We start from the raw sequence: 27,705 nt of genomic DNA, 5'->3' as shown, positions 1-27,705 counted from the left end.
AAAAAGAAAGAAAGAAAAAAATTAGATAAAATTCTTGGCAGGCTTTTGGTCACATTTTTACACACCATTTTTTTTTTTTCCTCAGTTATTGTTAATATTTGTATTATAATTTTGAGGGTTTGATTTTTAAATAGTTTTATTTATAGTTTATTTTATTATATTTTATTTTAAAATAAAACAACAGATAAATGCTGAATTCTGAGTGTGAATCACAGTTGAATTTTTGAAGTAATTAAAAAAAAAAAAAAAAAAATGTATGCACCAAAACAAGTTATTGTATGAGATGAAAGAGTGCGGTGTAAATGACCTTGTTGAACGGTATTATAATTAATAAATGTTGCAAAATTCGAATGTATAAAATTTACTAGTTTTAAATTTAACTAGTAAAATAATTATGTAACATAATTCATGAAACAAGAAAGGTGTGAAAATGCACAAATAAATTAAGCCATTTTATTTGCAAACAAATATTGCAATAAATAAACTGTGCAAATGTGTAAAATAAAAACATGTGACGACTTGCTCCAATAAAGCAGCAAAGTTAAACAGTAAAACAATATTGAACACCAATTCATGAAACAGTAAAAGTATAATAGGTAATGCACAAATATATCATATTTATTATTAATATATTGTACTATTATTGGTAATGCTTTATTTTAAGGTGACATAGTTACACACGTTATTTAGTATAATAACAGTAAAGTATGCATAATTACAAATAACTAACCCTAAACCAAACCCTAACCATAACTCTATAGTACGTACATACATGTAGTTCATTAATATTACTCTATACTTATTTGAGTGTGTACAATGTAGCTGTCACCTAAAAATAAAGTGTAACCCTATTATTTGCCTACAAACATTGCAATTAATGCATTTTGCAAATGTATGCAATTTAAAACAGATCACAGTTTGCTCCAATTAAAATGTTACCTGACATTTCTACTATATTTTGAAGTTTTTGAATTCAAAACTTCAAAATATAGTTCTCTAAACATTTCCATTGCCTCTATATGTAGCACACTACATTACCCACAAACGCACACGTCCATCATCAACTGCGCATGCGCTGAAAAGTCACAACTTGACGCGCCCCCCCTCCCTATTTCAATGTAAGATGGTGGTTAGGAGGCACTACCGCTCTACAGAGAGGCTGTAAGAAATAAGGACTGGTGTTTTCGCATCAAATCACACAGGAGCAGTGAAAAAACCACCCGGGAAATTATATTGTGACGTGTTGTGCTAGACCTGGGCCGTTCAGATAGATTTTATTTGCTGTGAATCTGTCTGTACAGATAGACAGGGTGAGTATCCCACCAAGGCCTCTCTTGTCCACCGCCTCCACATTCAGCTGCTTTCCTCTCTCACTTCACCTCTTTATAACATATCTCATCCCTCTTTCTCCCTCAAACGTCCATTTCTTGTGGAAATGCCTGTATTTGTGTGCGTTTCATCAGCCTGACATACTAACGTTAGTCGTCCAGTTAGCCGAGTAGCCGCTAGCCGAACCGTTTGACCGGCTTTTAATAAAATACACGAAAATTAATCCTCGCTTCGCCAAAAACTGACTTATTTTTTGTTATGCAGACTTCGAGACAGTATATAGTATACGTACACTGATTTTAGTGTATATTACGCCTCTTGAGTAACTTCAGTGTGTATTAGCTTAGCTGGTTTACTTAAAGGCATTAACAAGGAAACACAATTCATTTCTGTGCATGCTTATGTACTTAGAGGGAATTTCCTTGAAATTTGAGTAGGAAGTTGCTGTTTCTTCTATGTGCAACATCAGTTTACAAATACGTTATTTCTATGACATTGACATTGCTCCGTTACTGCAGTTCATTTCTTTATTTTTGTCCACACCCTTCATTATTGTGTGTGTGTGTGTGTGTGTGTTGCGTGTTTCAATAGGCAGACCACTGACAGGAGGGGATTGCCACAGGTTTTCATTGACCAAATGGACCCGTCCTTTCCGCAAGCAATAATATGAAGTCAGAATCTCTCAAAAGAGAAAATTTTTGTGTTTGGTGGCAGCACCATGTTCCTGGACTCTGTAGTTACTGTGTTGAGTGTGCACTATATACTGTTTTGTCAGCAGTGGGCCTTTTGAGCTTACTATGTGCTTTTTGTCTTTCGGATGCAAGCATATTTTTTAAGAAATAGACAAGCCAAAAGCCAAGCACTTTGGTTGTATGGAAAGAAAGATGCAATGACAGTGAAGGGTGGGTGGCTGAGATTGTTCAGTTTGACAGCAGAAATAAAGTCATACAGATTTGGATCAACATGAGGATTAGTAAATGTTGGCAGAATTGTTATTTTGGGGTAAACTTTTTCCTTGTGTTTTGACATTAGGTTTGCCAGTCGCATTTATTACATCATGTATTACATTTATTCATATAGCAGATGCTTTTATCCAAATGAGGAATAGCAATTAATCTTAAAGAGGCAATAAACATGAAAAGTGTTTATTTTAACTATATCAATAATGATATAGTTCTAAAAATCATTCTAAATATAAAAGAGCAGCAGAGTCCACACCACAATTATAACAATAATGGCACAGACCAACGATCACATAAACAAAGTCACTGTTTTTTTTTCCAGCTGATGAATGATAAAAACATTGACAGCTAATCAGAATCCATTTTGCTTTCAGAGCTCGAGCATTTAAAGCGACAGCAGACATAACTGCAGCACGCACTTAGAATAAACTGATTTGGACACTAATATCGTTATCATTAGGGTTATCTTTATATTTATTGTTCTTGGTGTGAACTGGCCTTAAAGGAGAGTTTTGCTTAGACTGTCCTATTATGGGAGCGATATCATTTGGGAGCAGGTTTTACGTGGACAGGGATGTCTAGGCCCAGTTCCAGTGCAGCGTCAGGCATTGTTTGTGCCAGACACAATGTTTGTGAGACAATTTTCTGGCGAGGGTCACCGCTGCTATATGATCCCACTCTGAATGGACATCTGCCTTGGTGTTCAGTTGCATAGAAATGCTCTTTGTCTTTATAGTTGGTTGAAAAAAGTTGCACCTTTACATTCAGTCTGAATGGGTCAGCCACAATTCTGGCGGTGCAAGAAAAAGTCGTCTTTTAATTTCAGCTTTAGTAAGATCTGAAACAATAAAACTCAGTCATTTTGTGATTAAAGCTGTTTAGCTGTGACAGATCGCTATGCAGTGTGCCATCTCAGATATGTTAGAAAATGGATGCACCCTTTGTCTCATAAAGTGTTATATTTTGTTGTTTTTGTTTTTTGTGCTGTCTGCCCAGAATAGCTTTTTGTGGTACACAGACATATTTTTCATTCCTTGTTGATGCCTCTTCCATCTGCTCATGAAGAGCAGCCCACAAATGGACACGACTCCCACTCTGATGATAATTTCAGCTACGCTCTTCTATGACATCAGAATGATGCCAGCTGAGACAACTGTCCATCTCTTCACAAAGTGTGTCGACGTACTGCATTTGTCATCGCAAAAGGCGTGTTTTTGAGCCATTTTATTTTTTAAGTAAACATCATAATGTATTAAATTCAGTCTGTCTTAATGTACAGCAGTGTTGTTACTGTGTAGCTGACTTAAATTTGTTTGTTGTTTTAAGGATGTTTAACTGAAATCGGTGTACCAGAGCTGCTGAATAGATGTAACTGCATGTTCACCACCTTTCAGTTTTCAGACCTTTGATTTGACTTGCACATAAAATTAACTATCTATTGCAGAAACGCTTCTAAAATGTTACCAAAGACTTTCTAAGTAAGTCTTCAAAGCTTTATTTTGTGATTTTTGTTGAAAGCTGCAGTTTTGCACAAGTTGTTATTCTCATCCTTTGTGTGGTTAGTGGTGCTCTGTTGTAAAATGGCTTTAAGATGTCTGTTGTGAAACCCTTCAATTTCTTTCTAGACGCCACAGTGTTCCTGAGATTTGCATTATTTAAATAGTTTAAAATGTTGTTTTTCTATTAAGCTTCTAGCAAAAGATTTCTTTATTATTTTGACCATCAAACATGCTTGCTCATAGTTAATAGTATTACAAGTGAGCGATCATAAACGTTCACTTCTCAGGGTCTCAGGCAACAAATACTGGAATTCATTCAGTTTTTATGCTTTGAAAGGTGTGCCGGAGAGTTCGGTGAAACACTGAAAGCCTGATGTGCCTGCGATTAGCAGGAACGTTTTCTTAAGGATTCAGTATGCTTTGAAGAAAGGTTATTCCGCATTGACCCCTACACACAGGATTGAGGGCCCTTCACATCGTCCTTTCAGCGTTCAGCTCTCACGGCACACTGGGTTAATGTATATGCGAAAACATCTATCGTTGCCAAAACTCAAACATTGTAGGCTTAGATCATTGTTTGTCCCTGTGCTTTCCCAGTACCTTGCAACATTTGTGTTAGTCTGTCTGCTCAGAAGAGATTTGTGGATAATTCTGGCCCCTTTGGTGGTCAACAATCACACTAGTTTAATCCAGTTTGGTATGCGTTCACACTCAGTTTACAATCAGAATTGGCACTGTGTTACCGTTTTTTGTTTGTAAACTGTTCAAAGGTCAATTGTGACTTTTTATTGGAGTTTGATTGCATATTATGCATCTTTCTTTCACAACATGTGCATGTGATGTTGGATGCCAGATGGAATCATGCCCCGTGCGGCTTGAGTATGTCTTTGGGCTTTGTAATCATTGTGATGAAATCAAATCCCTTTTTTACAAGAGTGATGGTTAAATATTTGTTATGCATCATCCCCTGCAGGGGCCAGCGGAAAGCTTTCATTACCCGCAGCTGATATCCGCCTCTACTGGGAAGGAATCCCATCCTCACTAACAGTGGGAATTCCTTCTCCATACAGTTCCTGTGGACGGCAAAAACCCTCACACCCTGTTTCTAATTCCATATCGGCATGTTAAGGAGATAGTGTGCTGCCTTTTCCCCACCTCCCCCCCCTACTAGCTGGGGTGAGACCTTGTCGATCTGAGGAAGTGCTGATTACCCTACATGTAGTGCAGACCGCCCTCCTGCGTTCAATCAGCATTTCCCTTTTAAAGGGAGATTCAAGGGGCTGACTCCTCCTGCTGTAGTCTGCCTGCCCAGGATGGGATATTTTTAGATGGCTGACCCCTCTTCACACTCCTGGTGCTTCCGCTACTGACGGAGTGACCAAAAAGACTCCTTGAAATCAAAATTGGAGTTTTGTTTTCTTTTAGTCTGGGCCTGTTAGTTATGAGGCTATATTATTGAAAAGTTTGGGGTTAAGATTGTTTTTGTTTTATTTTTATAGAAGTCACTTATGCTCAAGAAGTCTGCATTTAATTGATCAAAATTACAGTAAAAACAGAAATACGTTTTCTTTTTAAAGGTCCCGTTTTTCATGGTTTTTTGAAGCTTTGATTGTGTTTATAGTGTGCAATATAACATGTGTTCATGTTTCGCGTGTAAAAAAACACAGTATTTTTCACATAATTTACTTTTCTGTATACCGCTGTTTCCACTGTCATAAAAACGGGCTGATGACTTCCTTGTTCTATGAAGTCCCTCCTTCAGAAATATGTAACGAGTTCTGATTGTGCCAGCGGTTCCTGTGTTGTGATTCAACAGCAGTTTAGCACATCTTGCCTGGAAAGGTCACGCCTCTTACCATAACGTGGAGATGCATGCGCTCAGTGTTATTGTAAACGTCTTTAATTTTACCTTATCAATTTGAGCCGGAATCAGACCCGGTGATTGGACTGCGGGATGAAAATAACAGCGTTTCGACGACATGGCGACAAACACACTCTACAAACGCAACTCTTGTGTATTCCTGTGGGCGGAGGTTAGTCAAAAAACTGTTTTAGTGATGTCATTAAAGAAGGAAGTAGAGGGATGTAGTCCAAACTGGCCGTTCGATGTAGGCGACTTCTGTTAAATAAAATATCTCGCTTGGCATTGAACTTTGAGCTTTAAAATTTTACAGATTTTATTTATACTCTAACAACAACATTACACACTAACTAAAGTTTGAAACATGGGATCACGAAGAACGGGACCTTTAATATATATTTTGAAATATAATTTATTCCTGTGATGGCAAAGCTGAATTTTCAGCATCATTACTCCAGTCTTCAGTGTCACATGATCCTTCAGAAATCATTCTAATATGCTGGTTCAGTGCTTAAGAAACATTTCTTATTATTGTTGAATGATAATGATCATTGTTTTGTATTGATTAATAATTAATTTGTGGGAACTGCAATACATTTTTAAGGCTTCTTTGATTTAATAGAAAGTTCAGAAGAATAGAATTTATTTGAAATGGAAATCTTTTGTAACTTTCCAAATGTCTTTACAAATTTAAAGTATACTTACTGCTTAAAAGTATCAATTTCACCACCCCATCCAAAAATAAAAAGTTTTACTGACCACAATTTTGAACGGTCATATGCTACTCTACTCAGGGCTTAACAATAAGGATGGCCCGCTGGCCTGGAGCCAGTTGCCAAAAGTCACTTGTAGTTTCAGACTAGTGACTAGTTAAATCTTTTACATTACAATTTTTTTTTTTTTTTTTTTTTTTTTTTTTTGTGCCTTGCAAATGTTTGATTTTCTCTGAAGCATTCTGTGTTGTTGTAGAAAATTACGCTTGTTGGTGATTGATCAGGGAGAAGTCAGGCAGATTTCCTTTCCACCTTTTATTTGTGCAAGATTCCACCTTGTACACATGGCAGTATACAACTGAGGTCAATGAATTTAACTTGCACTTAAGGATGCTTCACGTGAGTGAAAACACTAAAAACTCTGGTAACTTGCACAACACTTGCGTAACATAGAGTACCTCACTTACACTAGAATCGTATCTGCTAGAAATTGTGTAGTGCGTAGTATGTATTTACATACGCATTAAGTATTTTACATAATACAAACCCATAACGATATGTAATATAGTTCGGCAAATAATACTGAAAGACACATAATGTAAAGAATTCACAACACCGCTGATTTGTCACCAAGATAATGTTATATAATCTTTGAAGGACGAACAAATAATGTTTTTGGTCGTCAAATTAAAAATGACATTTAAATTGGATAATATTTAGAGCTTTGAAGTGCTGGAAAAAGTTGTGTGAAGCACTTGAAAGTCCTTGAAGAAAAGTGCTTGAATTTCACTCTTAAAAGGTTTCTGAACCCTGAAATGAATAATGTAAAAACATTCACCTATTTCTGCCACAATACCATGGTTACAGTTAGCATTACTACATTAAATATAAGTTGCATGTTGATTATTTGTGGACTGAAAAGCCTCCTATAACTAGTTCATTCATTGCACAATGTTTGTGCTGGTTTCCACGTCAGCACTTTTTGATCTGATATCAATGGTTGCTTTATAACAGAGAATTCTGCGCTGAATTTGAATGCTTCTCACTTGATCTCCAGTGCTGTGTAGCAGCAGTGTCGCATGATCAAGATCGGCCCACGAGTAAACCTGCTCTGAACTTGCGCTGCTCTGTCTGTTACTGCTCTGAGCTGATAAACTGTCTGCGCTGCGCAGCTCAAACAACTAGCGCTGTTTCATTCCACTTTCATTTCGTTTGCCATTTGATGTTTCTTGTATTCAACAGAAATGGCAGCTCTTATCAGTTGGGCAATGTGGTGGTGGCAGCAGTGTAATGTTTTCTATAATGTTTTTGCCATTAGTTTAACATGGCATAGATGAATCTATCCATGGAAGCTACATATTCCGGTTTGTTTGTTTATGAACACAAGGCTGTCCTGTATTTGTTCTCATTTGGGAGCTACGTTCAGACCATTGTTTGATAAATGAACCTCATAGGGAAGTGCCACCAGGGAACGGAACTGTCTCGGACAAACCACTGTATTTGTGCTTGTCTATGTTATTACAGAGGAGTTTAAGTACTACTGCAGAAACAAAGACACTAAACCAGAACGTGACAACAAATATGGCCAAAAGAAAACTGATTGACACTAAGAGGTAGATTAGCTTGAGTTGGCTGTTATTTTGCCCCACTGCTAATGTAGGTGAAATTAGTCCCCCCCCCCATTAGTGTTTTAAATGAAGATGCTAGCAGTCTCATTCCCACACATAACACCACAGAGACATTAGATTGCTTTTCAAACAATGCATCCTACATTAGCAAACCTTGTCATGAGCCCTTGGATCCATGTTCCATACGAGGGTCCAAAACCTCATTTTCAGTAATTGCTGGAGCTGCACCTACACATTTCGACAACCAGTTCATTGGATGAACCCTAGAGGATACATATACTTATTGAAACTGTTGCAAATGTTTGTGTGGGTGTTTGTGCTTGTCGATTCCAATTATGCCTTCAATTCCTCTTATGACTTGAGTTTTATACTCCTCCTCCCACACACACAAACGCACTCTTACTAGTAGCAGACTCATTATTGGCTCTCTGTTGCAACCTCTAGTGTGCTTTGAGACTATTTGAAGGATATGAGCCTAATTCTGTCTCGCTGCTTAAAATTACACAAGATTTTTGTAGATATTGGCTGCATTTCTAAACCTAGAAGCTTCATTTGTTTAAGAATGTTTGGCCCATGATGACCAAAAATAATAGTTTTATTATTATTTATTATTAATTAAAAGTATTGAAGCTTAATTAAAATTAAAAAAATTAATAAATAATATTAATAATATTAACATATTTTAATAGTAATATTAATATATTTTTAAAATTAAAATATTTTAACATGATATTTAAAATTTTAAAAAGTTTAAATTTGTTTTTCTCATCAGCTCTGCCTCTGAACTGTGAGAACACCCCGCTCTTTTCTCTGCGCCGTGCCATAGGATGTCCCGTAGCCCTGAGGTGAAGGAGGACCCCATGGAGTGCCCACTGTGCATGGAACCATTGGAGATTGACGATGTCAATTTCTTCCCCTGCACCTGCGGCTACCAGATCTGCCGCTTCTGCTGGCATCGCATACGCACAGACGAGAATGGCCTTTGCCCAGCCTGCAGAAAGGTAACCAGTAAGCCGAAGGAACCTGTGGCACATTAATTTGTTTCTAAGAAATTGCTCCATTGGGGAGCTTGAGGAGATGAGATGTTTTAATGGCTAGTATTCAGCATCCCATGGAATATTGCTGGAATAATTCACGCTCCTGCTGTTGCCTCAGGTTCTGCATGATATTATCATTGCTGTACAGCTGTGTGGAGGGAACATAAGCAACACAACAGACCTCCAGTGCTTTATTCTTTTATAAACACTCCCAGCCAATCGCTAAAAGCAGTCCCTGTAGTGTCCAGTTTACTGCAGCTCCTTAACCTTAATGTGCATAATGCACATCATTATTTCCATGTTTATTGCAGCATATATCATACAATATCATTATCATTCCAGTGGGTGATCTTAAAGATGACTCTAAAGTGTCTGCTGATCTTTAATCAGGGGGCATAAATTTGCATTTCAAAATTAAACACTGTGTAGTCTTGAATAACACGTTTATTAATTTCATTATTGCTGTTTATTAATTTGTTACATATAACATTGTTACATATAAAAATGATTCACTTGGGAAATTTCAGCATTTCTTTCAGATATTAAACTGAAAGATTTTGATTAAGATTTAAGACATTTAATTATGTGTTGTATTTATTTATTTATTTTGTTTTTTTTTATGCCATGAATGTAGCCTTTGATTCTGATATGGCAACAAAATAATCTTAAAAAATAATAATAATCTGTCATAACCTGATTTAGTGAGACAAGATCCCTCTTCTTTAGTTGTCATCTTACGTCTAGAATCTTATGTTTGGTTCAGCCCTATCCAGAAGACCCTGCAGTGTACAAACCTCTCTCTCAAGAGGAACTTCAGCGGATAAAGAACGAGAAGAAGCAGAAGCAGAATGAGCGAAAGCAGAAGATCACAGAGAACCGCAAGCACCTCTCCAGTGTGCGAGTAGTCCAGAGAAACCTGGTGTTTGTGGTGGGCCTTTCGCAGAGACTCGCCGACCCCGAGGTGATTCAGCAAACGCAATGCTTTCCTGACAACTGATGTCCTTCACACTCAGTATAAACAACTCAGGAAGTCCATATTCAAACACCAAAGCTTAATATTCATCTTGGTGGTTTTTTTTGTAGTAAGCTCTCAAAATTCACCCACATATGATTTGCATGTTTAATAACAGCTTCACTGCAAGCAAGATGTAGAAAGGTACACATTTTTGATGTTTCCCATCAAGGCTGTTTAAGTGTTGAAAAAATGAAGGTTAAATTAAGGTTTCAATTTACAGATGGTAAATGACACAAGCACAATTTCTTTATTTTACATAATATTTACTAAAATAATTTGAAAATTATAAAAAAAGAATTTGAACATGATTAAAAAAATGGGTTAAATAAACAGATTTATATAATACCACATTTTTGATTATTCTAGTCCTATTATTGCATTTTCAGATATAAAGAAATTGTTAAAAACATGAATAAAAAGCAATAACAGTGCACTCAATCTGGTAAGTCAGTGCGCTCTGGGAATCATATTAAAGACAAGGCAACAGTAATTTTACATACATTACACAGTGTATATAATGTTTAAATGCATATTTTCTGAATGCAAATGGTATATTAAAATGCATTTGCCTTTCGTAAATCCTGCTTACAACATGTATTGGCTAATGCTGATAATTAAAAAAATGCCAAATCTCAGCCATGGCAATATATATCAACCGACTGCTAGTAGTTACTGGTGTCAACAAGTTAAAATGTGCCTTGTGGCATCACTGTCACTTTATACTTTGTGTCAGACATGAAAAATTATAACTATTGGTGCTTCCAAAGCATCTTTGCCATGGGAAAGCACCCATTATGTTCATGAAATCTACTATTACCCATTTTTATTGCTGTTCTTTTGATGTTGTACAGGATTGCTTCCATCTAGCTGCATGAAATTCCTTGAAGATGTGAAGATTTGATTTTATGCCACATATCATCAAATGGAAATAAAACATGAGACTAAATGGTTTCCTGGGAAAAAGCTACCTGCCCACTAGCTGCACTTAGCCTGCATTACCAGCCCACGAAAAACAGCTTTCACTCTCTTTTCGCTCCCTTCTCTCTGACGCTCTTTCTCTCCCTCTATTTGCCATCACAGCTGACGTCATGTGCCCTGAATAGCTCTCAGCAGTGAACAAGTTATTCAGTGAGAGAGAGTGAGAACATGTCTTCTAATTCCGGTCCAAATGATATTAGAAGCACGAAGCTTAAAAAAACATCAAATCTATGTTAGTCAGTGTTTTTCAGAGGGGTCTTTTTGATTTATGGGATTTGTCTGAATTTACTTTCTGTACCGATCGTTCTTTAACATATCATATCAGTCTTTGTGCCTTAGTTTATTTCACACTGAGGGTGTGAAAAACTGAAAGCGAGAGAAGCTGCTTTACTCGAACAAAGACTGCAAAGAGACTTCCGGACTGCTTTCACAGTTAAAGAGTGACCAGAATCTCAAAAGCACCATGCCATCGAGGCAAAGCCCTCCGCCAATGAACTGTCAGTTACCCGCTAGAGACCTACTTGTGTGCCACACTTTGTTTTCAGTGTTGATTTGGCTGAACATTGTGGACATCCTGTTGATAGTGTTTAGATCGTCAGTTCTCAATACAATATGTCATTCACGCAAATCCTGTTTTTATCTTGTCCTCAAAAGCCTTGTTGCGTAAAATGGTTTACTTACGGAAGGTTTTATAAGTGGAAATGATCTTTGTTGGTGTAAAAATTTGGTTTAAATTGTTAAATGATATTTGCCACAGTACTGATGGTGTATATTGAGTTCCTAACCTAGATTTAATATGGCGCTCTCTTGTAATAATATCCTTCCGATGAATCATGATAATCAGGTATGCGCTCTCCCTGTGTGAATCAAGTAAACAAACTGCATTTGCATGTGCTGTTGATGATCTGCAAACGGCAATCAGGTCTTTTTAAATATGTAATTGATGTTTGATTGCAGGTCTTAAAAAGGCTGGAATATTTCGGGAAGTTTGGAAAGATCCACAAAGTGGTCATCAATAACAGCACTTCTTATGCTGGCTCACAGGTGAACTTCGCTTTCTTCTTGGTCAACCTCTTGCCTGCTCAAATATTTTGCATAATGAACATTTTAATGAAAAGCCTGCCATTTGTCTTTTCTTTACTACAGCAAATAAATACTGATTTGTTTTGCTGATCTTCATTTCTCTGTTTTGTCTGATTGTGTCTGATTTAATCATCTAATATGCTCTGAATTTTGTCCCCAGGGTCCTAGCGCCAGTGCCTACGTCACTTACATTCGATCAGAAGATGCCCTCAGAGCTATACAATGCGTTAACAATGTTGTAGTAGACGGCAGAACACTTAAGGTAAACTATTATGAAGAACAGTACTTTCAGTTTGGGCTGTGCATTGAAACAAATTTCACGATTCGATCTGATTTTGGTTCACAAGCTTTTGATTCAATATAGTTTAATTGGAGCCTTTCAGGTACAGTATGTGGCAGATCTCTCAAGTAATGATATAAATTATACAGAGGAACCCCAGTTGTTACATCCCCATAATGTTAAAGATTAAAATTAACTGATTTGAATGGGGGGGGGGGACATTTCAAATGGTGGCGATCATTAAAAACATGAAAGATTTATTCAAACATTTAATACTGATAACAGTTTAAGAGGAAATACAATGAATATGCAATATATAGTGCATATATTTAACAAAATGCTCCTCCAGAGTTCATTTTTCTAGATTACTAATGGGTTTATGGTTATTGAAAGGCTTTTCTGAGGTAATTGTAATGTTATTTGACATTGTTTACAAGCTGTTTTGACATCTTTCGGCGGTTGAAACACTGATTGATTACATGTGATATGATACAGATTTTGGTAAGTTTTAGTGTATCTTTCAACATACCTTCTGATGTTCATTCATGTTTATTTTGTGCCGTAACTAGTAGTTATGCGGTAGAAATGATCAGTTCACATGGGATTCTTGGTATTAAGATTCTTCAAAATGAGAATCGATTTAAAAGCAAGAAATCTGTATTTTTTTTTTTTACCCAGCCCTACTTTCATTACTTGTAATATATCTAATATATCTAAATGCTTCATTTTTTTTAATTTTGTTATGCAGGCTTCTTTAGGTACAACAAAATACTGCAGTTACTTTCTTAAAAGCATGCAGTGTCCCAAACCAGACTGCATGTATCTTCACGAGCTGGGAGACGAAGCTGCTAGTTTCACAAAAGAAGAAATGCAGGTAACGTTGCAGCTTCCTGCAGCCTCTTTACTGATGTTGACGGACTTTTATCTGAACTCTTAACATTTGACGTTGCAGGCAGGGAAACATCAGGAATATGAACAGAAACTCTTACAGGAGCTCTACAAAACAAACCCCAACTTCCTGCAGAACTCGGCGGGGGAGAAGACAAAGGGCAAATCGGGCACATCACAGAGGTTTGTACTCAATCATATCACAGCAGCTCCAATAAAAAAAATATATTTATTCATTTCTATATTTATTTATTCAGAAATAACATGCATTGACATGGGGTTTTTATTTATTTTTTTAATGTAGAAAATTATGATAAAGAATTAGTATGTGTTCAAACTTTAAATATTTTATAATTAAAATAAAATGAAGTCATTATAATCTAGTCATTTATGTTTTAATTAAGGATTGAAAAGTATCCAAAAATAGTTTCCTTCTTCATGTTCAAAGTTTTTATATTGCATTAAGTAGATGGATCATCTCATTGTTTTGTTGTTAATCTTGAATTTGTATCCTGATCCCCAGTTCCAACAGTAACAACAAAGAGGCGTGGCCTTCGTTACAAACCACAGGGAAGACGCCCAATGGGCTTCCAGAACACCATAAGACCCCACCCCTAGATGGCGGCTCGGACTCTGAAAACATGACACCGGACGGTCCGGACTCAGAGCTGGGCCTTGGCCCCATCGCTGGGCTGCCCCCCTTCACGTCAAACTGTGACCCTGTCAGGTAGCCAGCCTGTGAACTTCTGCCCTGTGCCTTATTCTGTCAGCCTTTTTCTTTGCCAAATTCTCTGAAACACTTCATCATCTTATTCTCAAAGACTAAAAGGCAGCAAGGTTACAGTGTTCAAGACATTGTTGGATGGTAGTACAAATGCTGAATGCTCTATAAAGAGAGTCTTAAAAACAGTACACTGAAAACATTTTCAAAATGAAAAGAAAAAATTAATCATTTAATTTGTTTGTAAAATTGCATCTTTTTTTTCTTTGACATTTATGACAATTAAGAATGAAAGAATTTCCAGCATCTTCAGAATACAAATGAAGATATTTTTAATGAAATCTGAGATATTTCTGTCTCTCTATTGACAGTCTACACAACTGACACATTGACGCTTCAGAAAGTTCATAAAGAGATCGTAAAACTAATCCTTATGAATTAAGTGGTTTATTCCAAATGTTCTGAAGAGAAACGATCACTTTATGATGAACAGATTGAATTTAGGCTTTTATTCACATATAAACATTCATCAACTCACACATCAGATATGGTATATGGAAGCTCAAGCATGTTTGCTTGATGTGTGAGAACCAATGAGGTTCATTCTCGTATGTTACGCAGCACGTTTGAGCTTCCGCAAGAGGTTTGTCCTTGTGCGACAAGCAAGTATGATTGAGCTTCTGGTTATGTTCGCTGATCAATGTTTATATGTGAATAAAAGCCTAAAATTCATTCTGTTCATCATATAAAGCAATTGTGTCTTCAGAAAATTTGGACTAAACCTCTCAAATAATATGGACTAGTTTTACAATTTATGAACTTTTTGAAGTGTCAAAGTGGTAGTTGCGTAGACTATCAATGGAGGGACAGAAATCTCTTAGATTTCATTAAAAATATCTTCATTTGCATTCCGAAGATGAACAAAAGTCTTGCGGGTTTGGAATAACATGAGGGTGAGTTCATGATGACTGAATTTTCATTTTCTGGGCGATCTAACCCTTTAAGGCATTTTATTTTTAACGAAAGGTTTCTGTCTTTCTAATTAATCTCATTGGTATAGTGCTTGTAGTATATGAATGTAATTGATTCTCATGTTTTTATTATTTTTCTGCAGCCCGAGTAACAAACCTTCAGATTGCTTCAGTATAAGTAACGGAGAAACATCACAAGTAAGTTCCTGATTGCCTGTCTGTTCTTTACCTTTTAGAATGGCAAGCTGTACACCTAAATAATGTTATCTGAATCACTTTTCTTTTATTAGGGCACTTATTAATGTTTTAACATGAGGTGAAAACATGAGTTTTTTTCCCCTTTACCTAAACTCTTCAGATTCCTGGCAACGACTCTCCATCGCCCCCTCCTGGCCTGACCAAGCAGTCTCTAGTGGTGCCTATTTGTGTAGCAGGGCTGACAGTACGGTCACCTTTCGAAGGAGCAGCAGCCGAGTCACAATCACTCTTTTCAGACAACAGCAACTTCCGGCACCCCAATCCCATCCCCAGTGGCCTGCCCAGCTTTTCCAATTCCCTTCACAGCAACTCTGATTGGCCCACTGCCCCAGAACCACAGAGCCTCTTCACGTCAGGTACCCAGACCCGTATAGACTTAATCATTCACATGTACGAGCAAAATATGAAATGTACTCTTATTTGTCTTCATTCTGACAGATACCATACCAGTGTCGTCCTCTACGGACTGGCAAGCGGCCTTCGGTTTCGGCTCTTCGACCAAGCAGCAGGATGACGACCTAGGCTTTGACCCCTTTGACGTCACCCGTAAGGCACTGGCTGACCTTATAGAGAAAGAGCTCTCAGTGCAGGATAACGCCTCCTTGCCCATGACCGCCACAAAGTCAGCGTCAGTCTTCCCCCATGGGCCTTTACTCGGCCCGCTCCACAACGCCCCCTCCATGAAAAGCCCACTTCAGCCTCCTACGTCCTCACACTTTGCCCCAAACTCCAGCCTGCCCTCACGAGGCTTCTCCCAGATCCCACACCGCACTGTCTTCAACTCCTTCAGCTTTCCCGGCCAGACGCAGACCTCTCGCCACAGTTGGATGGGCATGCCCATGCGCAATAACCTCCCGCACTTAAATCACACCGGGCCCCCTTCTGCTGCACAGCATAGCAGCTTTTTGGACTTGAACTTGGCGCAACAACATCACAGTACAGGGCTTGGAGGTATCCATATGACAGGTAAGTGTAAACCGGTGCTGGGATCTGTGTGTGCGTGACATCAGTTACAAATTCGTAGTGTTTTGTGTAATATATGTATATATATATATATATATATATATATATATATATGTATATGTATATGTATATGTATGTGTATGTATGTATGTATGTATGAATGTATGTGAATGTGTACATATATACATGTATGTGTATATATATGTATGTGTGTGTATTATTATTTAAAAGCAATTTAAATGAAAACCATATAATAACAATAATACAAATTAAAGTATAATATAAATGACTAATATAAATATTAGTAAAAAACAATATATACACAGTGTTGGGGAAGATACTTTTAAAAGTAATGTTATAATATTACGTTACTCCCTGAAAAAGTAACTAATTGTTCTATTTTTCTATTTTTGTCAAATGTAAAGACCTTTTCACACCAAAAGTGAAAGGAATAAGCCTCAGGCTAAAGAAAGTGCATCCTTACTCCCGATTTCTCTCAACATGGGTACAGGAGAGGTGTCGGTCTCTAAATGGGAAAACAAAGTAACTTGCATTACTTTTTTGAAAAAGTAACTAATATTTTGTTGTAAATCTGAAAGTAATACTTTAAAAAGTTTTTTAAAAAGTTACTTTACTAGTTAATTGACAGTCTCATTTCGTTACACGTTACAAACACTGTGTGTGTGTGTGTGTGTGTATGTATGTATGTATTTATTTATTTTTTTATTTTTTTAAATTAACTTCTAAAATATACCATATTGCTTGCATGCAAACTGCTTTATGTTTGCATTATGGGTATTTGTCATTGCAAACTCAGCCTCTGGTGGGCAGTGTGGTACAATTTTCATAACATTCAGCAATTTACATCATCAGAGCTCCATCATAGAAGGTTCTGGTGATTACCAAGGACTCTCTTATGGAATGAAACCTCATGATTTGAAGTATAGCAGTGAGATCGGTGTCACATTTAGTGCTGATACAAAGCATGTAATCATCATCCCCTGAGGACACCTTCATGACAGGGCTGCGGTGTGCGTAATGCATGATGCTTTCTTACCTTTATCATTTTAGGTATGTTTCATGAGCTGGACTTGTGACTTTAATAAGTGCTTTTATTTAAAGTAGCCAGTCTAACCAGATTAATTCACTTTGACTTGGAAAAAGCAAGATGATTCATTCTCCTACTCTGTGCCTAAACTAAAACAAAGATTGTTTACAAAGATAAATTTGTTTTTCTGATGTGAGAACAGCCCGTAACTCTACAGAAAATATCAAATACCAGTATTATCTGTCTGAAGAGAAAGTACTCAGACAGGGGGAAGAGGTTACAGTTTGACATTTCATTCAAGCCCTTACCTGAACCTGTCAGCTAGGAGCAAAGCTGTAAAAAAATCAAATATCATAAAACACGTCATATTCAGTTCAGATACTATAACAACATGGACAAGTAAATGTTAGGACTGAAGATGCATTTAAGGTGATATATAAAAAGCAGTATGCGTCTCAGTTGGGTTGTCAGCATTAAAGTGAACAGATGTAGCTAGTAAAACTAGAACAACTAATTTCTCTCATTTCAAAACATGTCGAACATCTGCATTTAACTACAAACAAAACACTGCAAGCGAATTACTGAAATCAGGTCTTATAGCATTTTTTGTACTGCATGGCTGTTTGTTTGACAGAAGTAGCTTATTACTGTAAAGCAGCTGAGACTGAAATATGTATTTAAGTCAGTAGCGTTGGTTAGTTACTCCCCAACTCCATCCTGAATTGATCTTTCAGGATTTCAGTTCATTTAAATAGAAAGTGTTTCCTTGCGGTCTAGCTGTAGGGCTTTTTATGTGAAACGATCTAATCTGCTGACACTGCTGTGGAAGTGTAGCATTTGTTAACATGCTGTTTGTTTCTCAGCATGCCTCTACTTTTTAAGATTAGATTAACTTCTATTTCAGTTGGTGCAGAAAGAAAGGATGGGAAATTGGAAGTGACCTCAGGGTTTCATTACTCATAAAAACAATGAATAACTAGCATCACTACTGGCTTCATTTCTGACTCTGTTGTGCTGTGCACTGTATTTTATGTTTGTTTCTTCAATATATGAGTCTCAGTGAAAGAAATGGTCTTCCCTGTTTGAAATGGTGTCCTCCGGAGGATGCGGCTGCCCAGGACCTGGGAGGAGAATGTTGCATTATTTACGAAGAAAAGTCGAGATCCCAAAATAGGCTGGAGTGCCAACACATGCAGTCTCATAACTTCTTAGAAGTGTGTTTGAGTGAGAGAGCGGTTTCTGCTACATGGAAAATGTAGATTTATATGTAATTGAGCATTACTGAAGTAAGCAAATGATAAATGAGAACCATCATAAAAATAAGCTGATTGGTTGACTATTAGGTCAAAAAATTTTTTTTTGCTGATTTATATATTTAATTTGCGTTAACGGCATTATAATGTACAGAGAATTACCGAAATTGAATATCTTTTTTCATAATGATGAAAGTTTTTGTGATGGTGCCAGAATTGGGTGCATTTAGGATTGCATTTATTTGATCAAAAATACAGTAAATATGCTATATTGTGAAATTTTATTACAATTTAAATTTTTCCTATTTGAATATAATTGAGATATCATTCAAATATGCATATTTTCTGTTCAAGAAACATTTCTTAGTATTATCAATGTTGAAATCAGTTGTGCTGATTTTAATATTTTTGTGGAAACCTTGATACTATTTTTTTTTTTTTTTTTTTTTTTAAGAATTCTTTGAGAACGTTTAAAAGAAAATCTTTTATTTGAAATAGAAGTCTTCTGTAATATTTATAAATGTCACTTTTGATTAATGCATCCTTGTGGAACAAATGTATTAAGAATAACTTTGAAACTTTTAAGTAGTGTATATAAAACTTTTTTAATAGGGATGCACTGATATGAAAATTTTGGCTGACAGCAATAACTGATCATTCTTATATTTGAAAGCAGGTAAACAATATATAGGCTGATAATTCTAAATTTATATCATTTGAGAACCTGATTACATAAACAATAGCCAAATTAAAAATGAAAATATATTGGCCTATTCCGATATGGTGGCCGATATTGTGCATCTCTAATTTTTTTTTTATTGAATTTCCAGCCAAATTAACTGATATATAAGTTGCCGCAGTGATTTGTGCATTTTTTTTTTTAATTAACATAACATACCCTAGCTTAGCTGATCAATTGCAAAGCAAACATTCACTTAAAGTCGAATGATGCAAAAACACCTTCTCTACAACCTTTACAGCCCCTCAAGAGAAATTATGTTCCTTCTCTTTGCTGCTATGATTCTGAGTTTAGCTTTTGTCCCATCCACATAAATAAAACATGATGACACTTGTTTATCTGAGTATGCAAATGGGAACATGGGTGATTGTGTTAATGCCTGACACACTTGGCTAGACGAGCATTTTCCAATCAGAAGTAAGAACTGTGGAGAGCTTTAAAAAGAACACCTCCTTCACCTTATTCAACACCTCATTCATCTTATCTCCTTCAGAGGTGTTTCATTAATGCCCAGTCCGCTTCAAGTGTTGATATTGAGTGTCTAGATTCTCATATTGGCTCGTTCTCACACTTGACTTGACTAGGTTTGGCGGTATCGACTACAGAACCAATTCAGCGTTTCCCAAGTGAGCGTGTGACTTCCTCTGTGTTTGAGGCTTGATCACCCTTAATTTGGTACCTGAGGAAAAAGAATTGGTCACGGAGAAAACACCTACTATATTATAATGAAATATTTGTGATTTTTAGCTGTGATACATACACTTGAAAGGCCAATGGAGAAACTTCCTTTTTGCATTAAAATGATGTAGATACTACATCTACCAGCAGGGGCTAACTGGCCCATGCTAACCAGCCAAACCTTGAACCCTTGGTTGAGACCCATTAAGTCTTGTTTTAACTGACTATTGGAGTAATAAACGCATGCATCCAAAGTTTGACCCCTGCCCACACTCAGAGGGGGGCTCCGTCTGCTCCTTAAATTGCCATATTGCAAAATAATGAAATTAGAAGCATGGCCTGTTTGACGGTATCGGTGCTGTTGGTGTCGTGGCCAGTTTCACCTCTATTGTCTGAAGACCTTTTAACAGCAGCCTGTCCCAGTAGACTCCATCTTGCTGGTACACTTGCTGTGTGGGTTAAGGCTGGACTATAGAGCTTAAAAAAATTCATGATGGCAATATTCAGTATACTTTATGTATTTGCTCTGAAATTTTCCTAAAAGGTATATTATTTTTCTTCTCAAACAAATTACTTCCAATTACCATGTTTATTCAAAATGTTTAATTCAAGAAATATAATGCCGTTAAAAAATAATTGAAAGTGATTTTAACTAAACGAATTAAATTTTGATTTAATTTTTGAATATTTAAATTTAATTTTACTTTATTTTTATTTGAATTAATTTTATGAATATACAATAAAGTAAAGCACATATTTGTAATATTTACCTTAATTTATTTCTACTAAAACATTTTATTGCTATTTTGTACTTAATTGCAGAGATTTGGAAATTTGAGTGACGCAATCAAATTTTTGAATCAGTGTTTTTAACAAAATTATTGAACCGTTTTAAATAAATTCCCGACCCTTTGCTTTTTTCTAATGAGTTTAAAAACTGATTATAATAAATATACAGTCAAACCAAAAATTCAGACATTTTTGATATTTTTTGATATATTACTTGTGGGTGCAGGACACTATTCATTTATGTAAGTGAGGATAGCAAAATAAAGTAAACTGTGACACATTATACCTAAAATTTCTTCATACAGTGGACTACCAGTAAAATTGATAAAAATTTGGGACCAAAAATTCAGACACTTTGAACTGACCAAGTGTTATCTGACATAATTAAGATTATTTTTTTCTGACACAGTTTAACTCTGAGATCTTGTCATATTTTATTACCATTTTTTTTAAACTACAGTGAATAAACTGTATTAATGAATGAAATGTTCAAGGTGTCTGCATAAATTTTGGTTTGACTGTACGTCTTATTATGAAACTTTCTGGAATGCTCAATTCTGATTCCCAACCTTCCCAACCTATAAATGACATTTGTCCCAAACAGTCGATTTTCTTCTTTGCTGGGCCTAGTTTCACATATTGTATCACTCCACAATAATTTTTTTCCCCCTCACATATTAAAATAACTTACTCAAATTAATGACAATGAATTGTATATAAGCCAGTCCTCATGTTGATATTTTTATGGCCAAGTTTTCGCCTCTTTATATGTTGCACAGGGAAGGAAGGAAGGCTTTGAGGGAAGCTGATTTAAAAGGAAGGTGCCCAGAGAAGTTTGCTGAGTCTTAAGTCAAGCTCAGAGGCTAAAGGCTTGTTTTTTCCCTGCCAGGGTTGTTATCTTGTTCATTCCATTCCCCTGTCTTTGCAATTCTTCCTTGTTTGTCCCTCTCTCTCTTTCTCTCCATTCCCCCCTTCATCATCTTTGCTGCTTGGTTTCTCCATCCCTGTGGGCAGAAGCAAACCTTAGGAGAATACTGGCCTGATTAGAGAAGAAAAGGTTTATTTTGGCCTGGGTCCAGCTGAAAGAAGCTCTGCATTACTGAAGCCGCACGTCTCTCCTCCAGTGTGGCACAGAGAAAAAATAAATGAGAAACTAATTGAATAATAACGGGACTGTAAAGAGCTTTATAATGATTGTTCCTCCATTAGAAAGGGCAAGTCGACTCAGAAGGGAGCCAAAGATCACCTGTTGTTTTTGCTGAATCAAGTATAAATCATTATTACAGTAGCAGCTATTAATATGCAGTCCAGCTTTGATAAATGCTGTTTTTTTTAATGCTATATTCTAAATGAAATGCAAGAGAATTAATTTAAATTGTGTTTTTGTTAGGGCTGTCAATCGATCGCCAGTCGTTATATGCCAAATAATTAATCAAATTAATCACTTGATTTAATTTCGTCACATGGAGTCATTTTCACGGCATGAGCCTTGTTTTTAATTTTGTCAGTATAAACATAGTCCTACTTTACTGTTGCGCTCCTTTCAGCTGTTTTTGAGTTTTTTTCACAATTTGATTTAAAATTAATCACCAAATTAACACAACTAGCAGCACTTGTTTTTGTGTTGTACATGTAAAATATTGAAACTGATAACTGCTTTTTCTTTCTCCATCTCCTGTTCATCTCTCCCATCTCTTCTTTTCTGGTGCCTTTGTGCACATGGGTGTTTGGATACCCCACCATCGCCCTCCCAAACAGAAAACAGCGCCTCAGTAGAAAGTCTAAATGTGAAGGAGTGGCAGGACGGGCTCAGAGCGCTTTTACCCAACATCAACATCAACTTTGGTGGACTGCCCAGCTCCTCCTCATCCTCGTCTTCATCATCCTCCTCCTCCTCTAGTGTGAACCACACGGGCGGCATCTCACACAGCCTTAGCTGGGACGGCACAGCCAGCTGGATGGACCCCGCCATAATCACAGGTGCAGCCTGCATTGCATTCACAGCAAATATTTGCCTTGTAAAATGCCCCCAAATTTTGATAGTTAATAATTATTTTCTTCCCTTTTCACCTGTTATTCTCTTGCCTAGTTAAAGTCTATAATAAATATAAAAAATTGATTATGTACACAAAAATACTAAAATTAAATGTTAACATTTGAATATATTTCATTACTTTTCACTATTTAATATTAATAATTTAATTATGATAATACAATTTTTTGTAACTTTTTTTTTTTTTACTGATGTTGTGTGAGAATAATTCTGACAGGATTAAAATCACAAAGCACATTTGTGAAATCAATTTACCTGACCTCCTCAGGAAAAACTAGGCTCGTTCAAATTGTGCCTTTGGGAGCTAAAATGAATAATGCATTTAGGCCTTTTAAACATTTATTCTGTAACCTTTTCACTAAAAATGTCAGAGATGTAAAGCCATTTTAAGGGCCACAGAAGAGGGCACACGTTTCAGATCAGTTCGATCTCCTGCACTTTCAGGCGGTCTGAAGCATCCATGTGGACTAAATCAGACATCACACAAAAATACTGCACAAACACCAACAATCAATATACAAAGTGATTAAAATACACAATGTACATTTATAGTGTTCTTCTTTATCTTATTGTTCAAGCAACATTTTCATTTAGTCCTTGATAGACACAAAATTGTGCAGATAAATTTGTAATCAATAGGAAAGTTTTGCCATTTTTCTCCCCGGGGTTGAAGGGAAATAGCAACGTCGTATCTGTTGCTCCCTAAGGTCGAAGTTGCAATCTGTATGGATGTCACGGATGTTGTCTGGGTGCTCTCAGCGGCTGCCTGCAGCATCCGTCATCCACAGGGGGTTTAGAATTAATAGATCGCAGCAGGCTGGCATGTTTTAAGTGGTGCAAAAGCACCCAAAAACACCCTGTTTCCTTATGTAATTAATCCCATTATGGCGAATGATTTAAAAATGTCCTCAATAATGTCGCCTACATGATAAATGGATTCTTACTCAACTGTAGAGCAATGGATTTGTTGACAGCAAGCAAACTGTTGCTCAGTCCTGTTTAGCACGTTATGCGGTTATGTTTAAAGTGATTTATATCTGTCAGGGATATGCACGATTTATGTTTTCATAACTTTAACTGTTTGTCTAAGTCTCTTTATTCAATAATACATTAAAATGTGATTCATTGCCCCCATGGCATAAATAAAAAAAAAAAAGGGTGTCCTTATATCATAGCGTCATTAAAAGGATTAAAGAAAAATCTTAAGAAAATATGCAGGGATGCAGTTTTGTTAAAATATTGTTAGTTTTGTAAGTCATGAAGACAATTATGTTATAGAGAGGACTCTTGCAGACCCTCCTGACTGTTTATCAAGCTTATTAATTTCCTAAAATATCAGATAATTTGACCTTTTTAATAATAAGGCAAGGTTAGTTCAGATTGTAAAATGTCATGCAGTGTAACTCCATAAAACTTATTTTGATATTTAGGAATAAAATGATTAAAAAAGAAAATTAGATTTTGTATTCAGCATTCAACGCACACGTAATTAAGTTGTTACTTTTTACTTGATGATTACACTAATACCATTTTAAGCTAGTTCAAATGTAATGTTTTGCAAAACCATATAGAGCCAACGTTAAAGGGTTAGTTCAGTTTAAAATAATTACTCCATGATTTACTCACCCTCAAGCAATCCTAGGTGTATATGACTTTCTTCTTTCAGACGAATACAATCGGAGTTACATTAAAAATCACCCTGATACTCCAAAGATTTATATTGGCAGTGCACGGAAACCACCTGTTTGAAACTCAAAAAAAAAAAGTGCATCCATCCATCATAAACGTGTAGTTCACACGGCTCTGGGGGGTTAATAAAGGTCTTCTGAAGCAAAGCGATGCATTTGTGTAAGAGAAATATCCATATTTAACACATTTTAAAGTAAAATAACTAGCTTCCGCCAGACCACCTTTCCACTTACGGAAAAAGCGTAACTGATATTGTTTCGTAAGTTGAATATGGAAGGCGTAGGACATAGTGTAAGCATGCGAGAGGCGTTACACTTTCTTCATAAGTTGAATACGGAAGGCGTTCTGGCAGAAGCTCGATATTTTACTTCATAACGTGTTAAATATGGATATTTACGCATTGTTTATGATGGATGGATGCACTTTTTTGAGCATCAAACAGGTGGTTTCCGTGCACTGCCATTATTAAACTTGGGAGCATCAGGGTGATTTATTAATATATATCTCAGATTGTGTTTATCAAAAAGAAGAAAGTTATATACACCTTGGATGGCTTGAGGGTGAGTAAATCACGGGGTTATTTTCATTTTACAATTTTCAAGTGAACTAATCCTTTAATACAAAACTGAACTTTTAACAACCTGGCACATTAATTTTAAAATTTTAAATATGTTGACCCTAAGTTTTCTTATCACTTTGTACCTTTCAGGTATCCCAGCATCCTCAGGCAACAGTCTGGACTCTCTGCAGGATGACAATCCTCCCCACTGGCTCAAATCCTTGCAGACGCTCACAGAGATGGATGTCCCTTCCGGCTCCACAGTGCCCCCCCAGCCCCCACACAGCGGCCCCTTCGGAGCCCAGTACCCCCACAGAGCCGGCTGGACCCCTTATCCAACCACAGCCACGGTCAACCCCGCCACCCAGTTCCACTCACCTCCCCCAGGCTTCCAGACCGCCTTCAGAGCCTCAGCCCAGGCCTCCACAGATCTGCTACAGAGTGCCGGCATGGACCGCCATTAGGAACTGTGAAATCCTATTCCCCTTATCCGAAGAACAGCCGGCAAACACGGCAGATGAATCAGTACAAAGCTATTAACAAAATAACAAGATTATGTATTGTTTTCTCTCTTCCATCTTGCTCTCATTTTTGTCCCTTTTCCTGGATTTGTGTTTCCCTTGGTTCAGTCTTTCTTTTTCCTTGTTGCCCTAGTGCTCTGTTCCAGCTTTCCCAATTCAAATGGTCACATAAACAAGCCAGTTGTTGCAGCAAAGCATAACAAGTAGGGTATTACAAACTCCTTAGTAATACGTAACATTAACGTCAGTACATCATTTCTGGAACTCTACATACCAGTACTCAAAAACGAAAAGGCATCATCAATGATGTGTTTTCCAGAAATTCCATTGGAACCAAATGGAAAGAATCAAACGAAAAGTGTCTTGATTTAGAAAATAAGAATCTGCCTTCAAAGCTAAACCAAAAAGAACAGCACCTGTTCATCCATCTGCACAACAGAGCTACTTCCTGTGAGAGTCCTTAAAGCCATGCCGCTAAGCAATCAAGTAGATATCCAAAATCAAAACAGGGCTTCAATATTTTTTTTTTTTTTTTTTTTTGATCAAAGGGTACTTGACTTCCATTATTCTGACGGATCAAAGGCATAATGATGGTGAAGCAAAAAGCACTTTTACCGAGGATCTTTGGCCTTTAACTTTGTTCTACCTTTCTGCGCCCTTGTTAAAAGGGAGATGCATTTTAGGGGTCATAAACGTGGTGCCCACTCTCAACGCGGCATTTAGCTGTAGATGGATGCAGGCCTTTGCCTTTGACCCATCCGCCAAATTGCCTAGTTGGTCAGGGGGTCTTCCGCTTTAGATCGCAACACCGCGGTTAACCTCTGTATCAGAGGGCGGCACGTTGCGGAATTAAGAGGAATCGAGAGCTGGGTAACACCGACCCCTTTCAAGCGCAGGGCTCGTGTAGCACACGGGACGCCACCGTGTGGTGTTTCTCATAGCTGCCTCGATGTACGTGGCCTAATCAGTGTTTACGCTCCAACTATGCTCCCTGAAGAAACTTGAAGGTATGCGAGGTGTGCAGAGTTTTAGGAAATAGATCTAGAGTCGGAGTGAAATGACGTTTTTAAGTGTGAATGCGTAGAGTGAAACTTTCCTCTGAACGACAGTGGGAAAACTTGCATTTGGTGGGTGTGTGGAGAAAATAATCAGGGTTAAAGGGCTTTTCGAAATTCATGAGGGTGATTATGTTGATGTGATTATGCCGTTTGTATCTGTAGCAGTTACTTTGCACGTTCCCCCCCCCCCCCCCACACAAAAGTAGATAAAAGGGAAAGCTGGGATAGTGGCTCTACTGGGCAACTTAGGTTCTGGCAATACACAGGGGTCTCGTCCGGGACCTTTAACACTGTTTGTCACTCCTACCCCCCCCCCCCCCCCCCAATTACCTTCTCAGTTTTCTTTTAATGGTCTTAATCCTGTATCAGCTGTGTAGGTTACTGCCGACCGTTCGGTATTCAACAGTATTCAAGAGGAATGGATAAATTAATCTCGACGACAATGACGAAACCAGTACAGTTTAACTTTGGGTTTTACACAGTGCTAAAATGTAAGAAAAATGAAGAGCTGAAGGAAATTGTACCTCTCTACAGGTCTGGAGGAAAATAAAAACTAAATCTTAAATAAAACATGAAATGCCATGCTTGAGTCGAAGTGATCTTTCTCATTTTTGTCTGTCAACCTTCAGCTTTCTTTCCACCCAGCGCTCTCAGACTTGATGAAAGGCGGCGATGGGCTCTGTCACACATTCTCACGCTACCCTGCAAGTGCTCGGACACATCCTCCTCATTTGCGTCAGCACTTGTCTGCGCTTGCTCCTTTGAGAGATCAGGTCTGGAAGAGGGTTTGTGCCACTTTGCTTAATTTTTTTTGTTCCCTTTAGTGGGTGTCAATACCAACCTCCAGTGCGCAAGTGTTCAAATACGTTCGGTGCGGCCCAATTAACTTTATCTCAGTAAAGAGGCAGCGGCTCCTAGATAATGTCAAGAGTGCATTAGGCGTTTGCAGCGAGCTTACCGAGCGCTCTGCTTTCAAACGCTCAGCAGAGCCACTCTGTCATGCTCTCATGCCTAAATTACTGCAGTGCTGATCTAATTGGCAGTGTAAGCTGCCAACAAATATGCAATACTGGAACTGCAGCAACTGGGCATGTGCTTTCTCCAGGGCCTCAGTTATAATGACCCAAATACG

At 37.3% G+C, this 27,705-nt stretch overlaps 1 protein-coding gene across 2 annotated transcripts; it reads left to right on the top strand.

Annotated features, from left to right (window-relative positions):
- The first annotated feature begins 1,100 nt into the window (after positions 1-1,100).
- cnot4b (CCR4-NOT transcription complex, subunit 4b) lies at positions 1,101-27,155 on the top strand. 2 transcript variants are annotated; one of them, XM_048154829.1, is made up of 14 exons: positions 1,101-1,310; positions 1,921-2,000; positions 8,765-8,993; positions 9,793-9,990; positions 11,980-12,066; positions 12,266-12,367; positions 13,134-13,259; positions 13,338-13,456; positions 13,797-14,000; positions 15,109-15,163; positions 15,324-15,579; positions 15,662-16,189; positions 22,452-22,673; positions 25,145-27,155. In XM_048154829.1, exons 3-14 carry the CDS (start codon positions 8,820-8,822, stop codon positions 25,456-25,458), a joined length of 2,385 nt encoding a protein of 794 aa, XP_048010786.1. In that variant the 5' UTR covers positions 1,101-1,310; positions 1,921-2,000; positions 8,765-8,819; the 3' UTR covers positions 25,459-27,155. The 2 variants fall into 2 exon arrangements, with proteins under 2 accessions (XP_048010786.1, XP_048010785.1); XM_048154828.1 differs by lacking the exon at positions 1,921-2,000.
- The last annotated feature ends 550 nt before the right edge of the window (positions 27,156-27,705 follow it).

Source organism: Megalobrama amblycephala, linkage group LG14 (genome assembly GCF_018812025.1).
Source record: "Megalobrama amblycephala isolate DHTTF-2021 linkage group LG14, ASM1881202v1, whole genome shotgun sequence".
Taxonomy (NCBI): domain Eukaryota; kingdom Metazoa; phylum Chordata; class Actinopteri; order Cypriniformes; family Xenocyprididae; genus Megalobrama; species Megalobrama amblycephala.
Note: the sequence above shows the minus strand (reverse complement) of the source record. Positions and strands in the feature narration are given on the sequence as shown.